The sequence below is a fragment of the Lissotriton helveticus genome, chromosome 7, assembly GCF_964261635.1.
Source record: "Lissotriton helveticus chromosome 7, aLisHel1.1, whole genome shotgun sequence".
Taxonomy (NCBI): Eukaryota; Metazoa; Chordata; class Amphibia; order Caudata; family Salamandridae; genus Lissotriton; species Lissotriton helveticus.
This window is the reverse complement of record NC_136068.1, coordinates 1174085985-1174098082: the sequence shown is the minus strand read 5'-3', so window position 1 is coordinate 1174098082 and position 12098 is coordinate 1174085985. Positions and strand designations below refer to the sequence as shown.

Genomic DNA, 12098 nt, shown 5'->3' with positions numbered 1-12098 from the left:
TAGCCCCTCATTCCTTTGGACAATTCATATCACCCCTACGAGTCTTGTTTTCGCCTAAAGACAGTCTCTATTTGTATGGTGAAAGTGGGCACAAGAGTATGTTGTCATATGTTAGAAAACGTTGAGACTCCAGCTACACTGTAATATACATTGTCAAAGTACCATGAGATACCATCTGTACAGAACCCCTGCACACTCTCTTTTTCTTTGTTTAATTCTAATACAATTTCGAAAAGCATAAATACCTCCATACATGACTGATTCGATTTGTCTTTAAATGTTTTCTGTCTATTAAGTATAAATCAATTTATGTAAGAGGTCACTCTTGGGACATCACAGAGTAATTAAACATTTCCTCAACATTCTTGCTTCCAAGTGAATCCCTTGTTGACATCTTTACCTTACCCAAGGCTACAAGGGTTGCCCTTTTGTCTATTGTGTATCTTCTCTTGTTAATCTCTATTCCTACCAGAGATACCTGAGAAATGCAGTAAAATGTCAGTACGGAAAAGCTGTGCAGCCTTTTGGAAAATTGACCCTCATTGGCTGCCATGCTGGCAAGGGGAGTTGACAGTCACTCACCACAGCTGTTTTTATCTGGAGTGAGAGGGAACTGAAGGAGGAATGCTAACTAATTGACTACATGTGCCCACAGTGAAATCTGAACAAAAAAAATCCTCAACAACCCAAATCAGAACTTCAGATTTATATGCCTGTCAATTATTGAGCATCATACTCTCCCAATGGTTATTTCGATCTAGTTTGAATTTGCATGGCCTCTCTGGACTCATTTTACCTTGGGATTCAGACTCACCCCGTTCTTCTTCCACTCCCCATCTCTTTGGCTTCATTCATATGGCATTAGTGAACCTTCCAAATACGTCATGTCTGAAACTCTTGCAGCCACTCAGTTTTGGACTTCTGAAGACCTTTCTGGTGTAGACATCTGTTTTGAGCCCCTATAAGTATCTCCCTTCTTGCCTTGCCCTGGAACTCTGCTTAACTTTCTGATCTTGATCTGGACTTAGTAGCGGCTGCTACCGGATGAGAGCAGTGCGGGGAGGAAGAATGAAAAAGATTTTGATTTTTTTTTTAAAACAAAAAAACACTTACCTGGAATTACGCCAGCTGCCGCCTCTACCCGGCCCTCTTCATCTTCCTCGAGTCTGGTAGCAGAAAACAGCTGCGCTCCCAGGCTCACCACAGCCAATCACAATGCTGCAATGCAGCATTGTGATTGGTCTGAGCGACATAGCTCGGTGCTCAGACAAGGGCTTGGGGATTGGGCACATGTTCTCCAACCAGAACATGTAAAGTGCGCATGACGCTTTGGCCTGCACGAGAGGGCCAGCCAAAGCATCATGCCCACTTTTATGTGTATATGTCGGAATTTTGTAAAGCGCACAGCTACCTCCACCGGAGGTGTCCCGGCGCTGTCCGTATACCGCTTAGGAACCCTTCCTGGCTTTCCTGGGAAATGTCCACTCCTGGGCACCCCCCAGGTGCAGCCAGGCATCCCAGCGCTTTTGGGGCCGTTGTGGAGACTAAGAAAGCTATTGCCCAGAGTTGCAGCGTGGGACCCATGATCAGAACAGGCACTGAGGCGAGAATATCCAGTCAGGGGAATTAATGAGCCGGAGACCCGCCGAGGCGGGAATCGAACCCTGGTCCCTGGCAAGAGCTCTGCATCAAGGTCTGCCTGCTCTAACTATTGAGCCACACTCTCCACTTTTAGAATGCACTCACCACTCTTCACCCCCCCCCCCCTGCAGTGCTGTGGCATCACGAAGCCCAGCTCAGCCCCAACTGAGAAACTGCAGTAGGAAAAATAGAATGATAATAACGCTCCGTTATTTTACTTTCCTCTTTCAACTGCACGGAGAGCAGTGAGGCGACGCTCCTCCGCCTTAGTGGAGGAACAGCAACTGCCTTGAACCTCTGCCCATGAGTATGCTCTAGGTCTCTGCCAACAACTCTACTCTTTGTCTCTGCCCATCACTCTGCTCTGTGACTCTTCCGGTCACTCCAATCCAAGCCTCTGCCCAGTACTCTGCCCCAGATCTTGGCCCAGCAATTCGCTACAGAGCTGTGCTTATCATCCTACTGCATACCTCTGCCGAAAGCTCAGTTCTTGACTACTGCCTATCACTCTCCTGTGGACCTCCCTCCACAGCTCTGCTCCGAGTGTCGATGTGTGTATGGTTCTATTACTATTTATGGCCTATACCTTCAGTATTCCCTGCAGATCCTCCCTGCACAACATCCTGTACCCCACATTAGTCACCTGCTGTCAGTGATTGGCAAAAAGCAGTGGTGTCGCTAGGGAGGGGGTAGAGGTGGTCTGCCCTGGGTGGAACTCCTTATGAGGGCAGCGGAGGGGAGCAAGTTGTGTCTGTCGACTACCACATTCCTCGCACCCCAAGAACAAATTGTTTGTCAGCAGCCACCCTCTTAACTTCAATCATATAAAATGTCGGTGAGAGACATGGATTTTCTTACCTTCCCAAAGCTGCCCTTTCCTAGCACCATGAGGAAATTGAAGTCCGTCAGCTTGACACTGTCGATGTTATTGGATGGGACGTAGGCCCTCCTCTCGTGCTGCGGACTAATCACGTTTTTACCAGCTGGGCCGAGCTTGGCTTTCTGAAAAGGCAAGGAAATTAATAGTTTCGTAAGAGCTCTGGTCGTTTGTTATCAGCAGGGCAGATGGTAGCCAAAAGATATTTTTTCCCTAAATGCAACCAATCAATCCCAACTTCAAGGGAAGTTGTTGCTGCATGTCACCCAAAAAAATTACAAACCAACATAAAACATTCCTGTCTGAATATTATCAGCGCATTGCAGACAGTCTCTCATTTCTTTCTTGACAGATTGCTAGAACTTACATTGTAAAGAGGTTTCCGATGTATTGCGACTTCCTGGTTCAAAAGAACAATTTGAATTTGCAGACGATGGATTTTTTTTTCAACTCTGAAGTCATGTGCCGAAATGACAAATCATCCTCGCCATACGCGAACAATGCTTAGGATTAGAGCAGGAAGAATATGCAGCATTTCCGTTTGGATCTTCATGTAGCGAGTCACAAAGTATAAAGGTTGCGGGGTGCTTCTGAGGGTACTCTTTATTTCTTGCAGGGAGGGCCATCTCAACATATTTTGGCATCCTGGGCTAGGCTACTAAAATCAATACATTGCTACATATCCATAATGTCTGTGATGCCCCCCAGCAGTTGTATAGTCCAGATCCCTCAGAGCATGCAGATGTCATTTCGCCAGGTACAATAAGGGGACATGATTTTGGTTATCATATCTTGATGCGGTGGAGGAGGATGGCAGGGGTACTGGAAAGGAAAAATAAACGAGGCACCCATCACAACAAATGAACAGTAGTCCTTGACGGAGGTCATTTCTAGCCTTCATTTGGAAGGGTCCAGAGGATCTTTATTCAAGAAGCCAATAACTCACTTGAACTCACAAGTAAAAAAAAAAAAAAAAAGAAAGAAAAAAGTGATTGCGAAAGCATTTGGCTGAATTGAAAATTGAGTCTTGCACTGTCCACTGGCACATCAGATAATTGATTATGGATCTATGGCTCTAGCCAAGTGCCAACTGCGCAAACCACCCCAAGGAGATCAGAAACAGAAAGGATAGAATCTATGCAGAGACCCAGCTCACATATTTAACTGAGCCTTCTTGGTGGAAAGGGTCAACTCAGGTTAAACTTGTACCTTAAGGACGTGAAAGAAACAGCAGAAAGTCCCTGACGTAGAGAAGCAGTATCATGACCTTGCAATATCTAGAAGTGAAGAGCATCTCTTATATAAAAATGTGCATTTAATATGTACATCTGGATTCTGGCAACTGACAACAGATACAAAATGCTGGAAGGGGATCATTAACACCAGCTGCCAATACATGTGTGATGATTGTTTTGAAACTGTAATTAGATTGTCTGCTACATAAAGATTTTAGAGGGTCTTCACCGATTCCAATGATCATGTTTAGTTGTGCAGTCTCAAAATGTACTCAAGGAGTGTCTGCAAAGTATATAAAATATGGTATTTTAAAATAAAACTGAATTTACATGGTATGATTTATACAGACAAACACAGAAATGTGGGGTTAGATGTACAAAGAGATAGGTCACAATCATTGGTTGCAAACTGTGCACCAACTATTTGTGACCTTTCTCTAATTTTGGAACTGAACTAATAGGTCATGTAGCAACATCAGTTGCAAGGGGTCGCAGAATGAGCTGCCTAATGAATAGTAACTAGCCAGATCACTCTTTGTGGCCCCCTTATGTTAGGGTGCACCCACAGGGATGGTGGCCCACAAGGAACAGAAGACACCATCTCCATGTTTGTATTCGGAAATAGAAAACTTGCTTTTTAAAGCAGTCCATATTCCTTAACCCCTTGCCTGCTTATGACAGAACCACACCGTCATGAGCCACAGGCGGTGTGTGCTCATGACGGCGTGGTTCGGTCATGCTGCGGCCGCTCTGCCCACGTGGCATTAATTCCCTGCCTACATGGGCGAATTAATGAGCGGGCTGGGCCGTGACGGAACCACGCCGTCATGAGCACACGCTGCCCGTGGCTCATGATGGCGTGGTTCCGTCACACGAGCTTCAAAGCGCCATGCCCGCCCCCACCCCCCTGCGCCACGGCAAACTTTGCAGCGCGGCCAAGGGGTTAATGGAACCAGTGCTGCTTTAAAAATAATCATGTTTCCCATCTGGGAAGGCATCGGGGAAAGAGCATGCATTCGTCTCCTGGACCGCCCCCAAGAAGCCTTTCTGACATGATTCCCAAAGGCAAAGCAATACAACATGGATGGCTTCTCCTTTCTATAACTGTTAGCAGCTCCTTTGAGGCGCAGGTAATACTGCAATACTTTACAACTGCAATTGTAGTCACAAACCATTGATACATCGGATTGTAATTGGCAATTTGGTGGGGTTTTCTCCTTTTCGCATCCCTTTCTAAATGGGATACGGAATGAGTCACAATATCCTGTTTACAATTTGAAAAGGCTTTTCTTAATTGTAAAAGGGCCTTAACTAATATTAAACTGTCATCGGCATTCTGTGATTGCAAACCCCGTTATTTTGCAAATTGCAAGGTTTGTGACCGCAAAATACACCTGGCCCATAGTAGGTACCCCTCTACCCAACACAGGTAATGAATGCCCCCTGTTGTCCATCGATGAGCTGCTGTTTTTACTCTTGTTGGTTTTGGTGTGGTAGTATTTTTATTATTGTGCTGAAATGAAAAAAACGCTCTCCTATATTAATTTGCTGATAAGCCTTTAAGGGCCAGTTCACCAACAACAAACATATTGAGTTGACTTGTTGCATAGAGTGGGAACACATATTGCTTTGTTGTGTTGCTCTGAAAGGTCCCTTAGCTCTCATCAGTTCCCTGTCACATTGTGCAGATATTTTGACAACAAAACGGCCTCTCTTTCCTCCTTGGCATCTGCAGAGCGGTGCTCGTGACAGGGGCAACAGGGCAGGGAAACCATTTCTTGGCAGCTGCCTGAAAGGGCATTCCACAGAAAAACACAATAACAAAGAAACGTAATGAGGCTACCTGCTAACTCCCAATACCACCAGGCACTGGGCGCCGTGAGTCGACACAAAGCATTTACAACCGAGAAGAACTGCACTTGTTGTGAGCAGGAAACTTTCATGGCTCAAAAAGCTTCCTGCTCATTAATCTGTATCCGTGCACTATGTAATGCAAGATAGAACTGGATGCTGGGGCCTTTTATGCAGTCCAATTTAACTGGCACGACTAGGTTAGTTATAGTCAGGCCACAATTAGCATTAAAGAATAACATATATTCAAAGTAGGAAATACAGCTGGCTCCTGCTACTGAATATTGATAATAAAATAACATATCAGCACAACTAAACTCACAATTTGTAACACCAAAGTTACTATATTTATTATCGTACTGAACAGGATTCATTATTTTTTGCTAAGAAAATATCAAAAAACGTAAAGAAAAAACGCTCTAGTCACAAATAAGCTTTTGCTGAACGTCTTCTTTTTCTGAATGTAACCCTGTTCATCAGATCTTATTTGGTAGATGAAAGGATAGCTTGTTTTGCTAAACAATAATGGCATGTGAATTCCTTTCAAAAATACAAATGTGCAAAAAGTAAGAAGTCTGATAGCCAGAAAAGCGAGGCCCAATAGTCCTTTTAACTAAGGAGCCTACGTTACTCGCTGGTCAGTATTGTATTCACTGGCCTGTATGTGTGGGTAGAGTGAAGGGTTTCACTTCCATCACTTCATAAATCAAAAACCTATTTATCCAGATCTACGTCAGTTTTCGACAGTCTAGGCCAATGAAAATGTATTTTCATACTGGAGCACCAAAAATATGTCTACATAATGATGCATTTTATCCCGATAAACTGCTCACAACATGCATGACTTCACAGAAACCTCTAGTAGGGGAGCAGATACTCTTCAGAAGTGGAACGAAATAGTGAATTTGAAAAGTCAAGACTCTTGGATATTATGCAGCTAGGTCTGCACTATAACTCGCCTTATATTTATCTACACTAACGCGCAAAATGTCTACATGTGTAAACAAAAACAGGCTGGATTCAGAGATTATTTAAAAAAGGTCAGAGGAGATTGGGGAAGTTTCATACGTAACATTAAATATTTAGCTTTTATTTGCCCTGGAGTGATGTTGGTGCACATCCCTGCACACATAGGGTCTACACGTGGCATCACAGGCTCACGTAGCATTTCCTCAATGAGCCAGCAGATCAGCAAAGGGAGAAAATTCGCTGCCTACTCTGACTGAAGCATAACAAACAACAAGCCAACAGCCTCACAACGGAGGCACCGGGGAAAGGAGAAGATAAAGTGTGTGTTGTGTACGATTTCTTGGACTACTACAGTGGAATAAGTCCTTTGTCTGTCTGCGTTTTGTACACCCCCGCGCTATTCTGTGTCTGTTCCAGGTCACTGAGGTGTAATATAACTGGGATTAGGAGAAAGAGTGCAAAGTGGGCCTGCCTATTTTGGGTTGAGTGGATCTGAGATTTGAGAACGCGAAGCCCCATTGGGCAAGATGAACCTTGTGTGCGCCACATCTTATCGTTGTGCACTTTCTGTGCATGATTTCTTGGGAGTATGTAGAATGTCCAATTCTGATACAGAAATAAACAAATGCCAGTAGACGACACCTGGAAAAATAAGTAAATGAAAAGCAAAGACAGCAAGCAAGAAAGCAGCCAGGATTCATTTAATGCATGCCACTTGCATATTTGTGAAGTATTTCCACGAGGAAAAAGTATTCTGAAAAAGGGTGACGGTCTTCCCAGCTGGCTGTCCATTGTACTGCTGCCTACAACTGTTTTAGCAGAGCAGAATATTACAAGTAGGATAGATCTTGTGAAAAACAGCATTTTTAGCTTGACCTAGGGTGTTTGATTCGTGGCTGAAATGTAATTTCTCTCCAAGGACGTCACATCCAGTGCTTTGGCCAATCGGGGATAGGCTTATGGTAGCCCTTGCACCTACCCTTGCACCTGCGCCTGGTTGTATGACGTTACAACGCATACTTTTACAACGCATGCCTTTACAACACATTTTTTACATCGCAACATCCTTTACAACGCATTCCATTACATCGCATGACACGACATCGCATTTTAAGAAACTACCTTTACAACGCATTCCATTACATCGCATATTACCTTTACAATGCATACCATTACAACGCATACCATAACATTGCATTTATGGTAAGTATTGGATAGTATAGGGGTAAAAATTACTATTCTAACTCCAGGGGGTGCAACAGTAGGGTAAGTGTTGGATAGTATAGGGGTAAAAATTCGTATTTTAACTCCAGGGGGTGCAACAGTAGGGTAAGTGTTGGATAGTGTAAGGGTACTTTGCGTTATAATGGTATGCGTTGTAGTGACATGCGATGTAATGGTTGTGTTGTAATGGCATGCGATGTAAAGGATGTTGCGATGTAATGACTGCGTTGTAATGGTAATGTGATGTAAAAGTTGCGTTGTAAAGGTTGTTTCCCCCCTGTCTCAAGGTCGATTCCCAGTCCCACCCATTGCAATATTTTGACCCTCAGCCCCTTCCCAGTCCTATCCTGATCCCTTCTCATCTCAAGGGATTTAGCCAAGGAAGGAAGGTTACGTGTGTCCTGCTGCGGCTGTTTCCCTCCTTCGGTCCTCAGGTCAGAATGCCTCCTCCTTAACCGTCTCCTACATATACCCTTCACCCAACTCCTCATCTCCTTCTTGTCGAAGGGCTAGTTCACTCTAGCATGACATTTAAAAAAACTTCACGTAATAGGCTGGCATCCGGAATGTTTGCATGCCCTCCTATAAAGTTTGCCACCGAACAATGAAGTTCTGCCATAAAGCAATAAGATGATTTCGCTTCAACTTTGAGAGGTCTACAGGCCACCTGGCAGCCTATAATTGGGCAACTTAACAGTGCGAGTTATTCTGTATTGTGCCCGTTTGGTATGTTGCCGCAGAATATAGTAAAACTTTTTTTTATGTCAGTCGATAAGCAACATATACATTTAACGGTGGGTAACAGTTAATTATGAGGATGTTTTTCACCAAGGCATTCGGACCCACATCAAATAGACAACGAGAGCTAAGCTTGAGTGGGCTACGTAGTCCCTCAGAACCAGGAGGTGAAAAACATCCCATGTAATTCACTTTACCCACCTATAATTTTATGTTACTTATGGCCCCCAAATCATCTTTCTATGCTTTCAACTGCTATGCAGGGACAGAGGAGTAATGGGGGAGCCATGCATAACGTAGCCTCTCGTCCCTGCCCCAGATCTAAAAATAATCTTACCTGCAATCAATCAAAACCTGCACTCCTGAACTAACCCTGACCACGTCCCTGCCTTCCTTCCCCCTTTTGCAGCTTTGCTTTCTTCTTTCAGTCAAAGCAGAAAAGCAGAGCAGCACTGACAGGCTCTCAGAAAGTCCTATCAGCCAGTCCTGGAAGGATGTTTTGACTTAGCAGCAGTAGGTAACCAGTTTTGTGAACAACACTGACTATGGTATAACAGTGAGTTATGCCATTTAGAAACTAAAATAAACGATAGAAGCTCTCTATGAGAGCCACTCATAACATAAGCATAATCACCAGCGGTTATGTTATGCACAATAATTAAACACAGTTACTTCCTTGGAGACACATTCAGATTATGTGCATTAAGATCATGTTATTAATGTTTTAGGTTGGATCTATCTATTATTGCCTGTCCAACAAATAAAAATGAAAAGTCACCAGTGCTCTTATTAGCAATTACACTGTCTGTAACAAGTGGCTTCATCTAGTTTCATCTACCAGTCTCCATATTCTTAGGGGGATCACTGGTCATCCATTGTCTCACTGCATGATGTCTTGTGATCAAATGCAGAAAGAGTGATACACATTTTCTTGTATTCCACATTGCTTGTGTAAGAAAGTAATTATTATTTGGGGTGGGTGATCACCCATCTAAAGGAATAATAACACTAACTTGTGTTTATATAATCTTAATTGATATATCTGCCTTGGACTAATGTCAAATACAGTTTTGCGAGAAGCACTCTAGTGGGTTCAAACCCGTAATACTACCTTATGAGAGTGAACCTTAAAATCACTAAATTAATCTGGGTTCAACTACCTGGTATCTATAGCACACAGCTGAAGGTTTAATTTAGGGCAATGTGTAAAGAATTTATGTGGTGCCCAAATATTTAAAAACTCCAAATATCAAACAATAAGAATCCCAAACTAAATTAGAAGAACAGAGTACATTGAAATAAAAAAGAAATGCCACTCAAGTCACAAACAAAATCCAATTACTGAAAATGGAGATACAAGATATTTTCAAGATTTCAGTTAAAATAATGACAAAAAAGCACTAATGCTAGTGTATGGTTGCAGTACCTAGGTGCACTTTGAGGGCAACTACAATGGATGTAGAGGTCAGACACACTAAGTGGGATGATTCAGTCAAGTATTTTTCCTTCACACACTAAGGACGGCTTCCAATATCTCGGCGTATTTATAATACTAGACAAGGAACGCTCCTTCACTGCGAACATAGCCCGAATAATGGTGGAAGCAACGACAGAGATGGACAGGTGGAGACAGCTCCCACTCACCCTGTTGGGTCGCGCCGCACTATATAAAATGGTCCTATTGCCTAAGCTTCTCTATGCACTCCAGAACGAGTATTATCCCCTACCACCTGCGACTTTAAATAAAATACATGCGGACCTGCGCTCCTTCCTGTGGCTAGGGAAACAGCCAAGAGTAGCCCTTTCCACATTGCAGCGACACCAATATAGTGGGGGAATCTCGCTTCCCAACCTGGAGGCGTACTACTGGGCGGAACACCTCGCCCCGATTAACGAGTGGCTACATGCGGCAGCTGATCACCCCACCTATGCACTAGAGAGATCTAAATGGTCACGCAAGTCCATAATACACTACCTCTATGGGGAGACGGTGGGTCAGCAGTTCCTTCCCGCCACCAGGATTACGTTAACGGCATGGCATAGAGCGACAAAAAGAATGGGTTGGGACAAGAGGATCACCCGACAAACACCACTGTGGTGCTGCAAGTGGCTAGGAGAGCTTAATAAGCTGAAAGGTTTTAGGAGATGGGATGACATAGGCATCTCCACTGTGGGAGATGTGATAGCAAGGGGGGACTTAAAAACCTTTCAGGCGCTCAGGGATGAATTTGGCCTACACACCACCCAATACTACAAATACATTCAACTGAAGCACGCATGGAGAGCACAAAACACTAAACTTACAGATATCCCAGAATATGCACCACTGGAGGGTAGATTGCTACTGGAACAGATACAGGGAGGGGCAATATCCCTAACATACAAAACTTTGACCAACAATATGCTAGGTGACCTACAGGCCCTACGAGACAGGTGGGAGGCAGACGTGGGAGACATGGAGGATCTGGACTGGGAACTCGCCCTCATGCACCCCCGTGAGGTGGCGATTAAGTCACGACTCCGTCTCATACAATTCAAAATATTTCACAGATTCTACTTTGACAGGGTAAGACTCTTTAAAATGGGTAAGATAACGGACACAACTTGCCTTAGATGTCGTCGGCAAACTGGCGATTTCTTCCATACAATCTGGGGCTGTGAAATAATTCAAGAATATTGAGAGGGTGTGTTCCTGGAACTGGAAAACGTACTGGGGGTGGACTTACCACGAGACCCTAGATTGGCATTGCTGGGTATGAGCACAGAAGTGGACCTACCCCGCCCCTTACTTATCTTTTTAGTATTGGCCTTAGTAGTGGCGAAAAGAGATATCGCACGACGCTGGGGGGCGCCCGAAAAGCCGGATATGGAGGAATGGAGGAGAGGATTAGATTTGTATATGGCGGTGGAGAGAGTTACTTATCGAGCAAGGGGCTGCCCCAAAAAATTCAAGAGAGTCTGGGCTAAATGGAGACAATACCATGGACTGGAATGAGACTTTGCGGACTAGTAAAATGAAGTCGAGGAGACCCTGGGTGGGATGGTATTCACGTTGGGGACCCATTAGCGATACAAGAGTACTTTACTGCCCGTTCTTGTGTGCAAGATTGATGGGTGTGACACACCGGAGGAGGGAGGGGACCGGGGGGGGGGGGGAGGAGGGAGCCGGGGGTTCTGGCGGGCTGCTGTTTCGGGGATTCTGTTGGTTTCTTCTATTTTTTTTTCTATTGCTAGTTTTAAGTGCAAAGTCTTCTACTGAGGGGTGTGATATACAGTAATTAAACGAAAAAAAGTTGCGTGACAGACGGCTAGGGCGGAATGTTGACACCCTACCGTCTGCTCGTTTATTGCAGTTGTGATACTTCTGATGCAACAATAAAAAGAATTTAAAAAAAAAAAAAAAAAGTATTTTTCCTTCAGATTTAGTATGCAAAATGGAGGAGAAAGTTCCCCAGCCAGGAATGCAGCTGAATGTATTTGGCGAATTCGATGCAAAGTCAGATAGCCGTTGAATTCAGCTCTTCACCTAAGGCTCGCAAACTTCTGGTGAGGCTCTTAGAACT

At 44.1% G+C, this 12098-nt stretch overlaps 1 protein-coding gene across 2 annotated transcripts in view; it reads right to left on the bottom strand.

The window, feature by feature from the left end:
* The window catches only part of PRKCA (protein kinase C alpha), a 1411833-nt gene that overhangs the window by 219627 nt on the left and 1180108 nt on the right, over positions 1-12098 (bottom strand). For both annotated transcript variants that reach the window (XM_078654315.1, XM_078654314.1), the window contains one exon: positions 2500-2643. In XM_078654315.1, coding sequence (XP_078510441.1) covers positions 2500-2643 — 144 coding nt within the window. The remainder of the gene's footprint in view (positions 1-2499; positions 2644-12098) is intronic.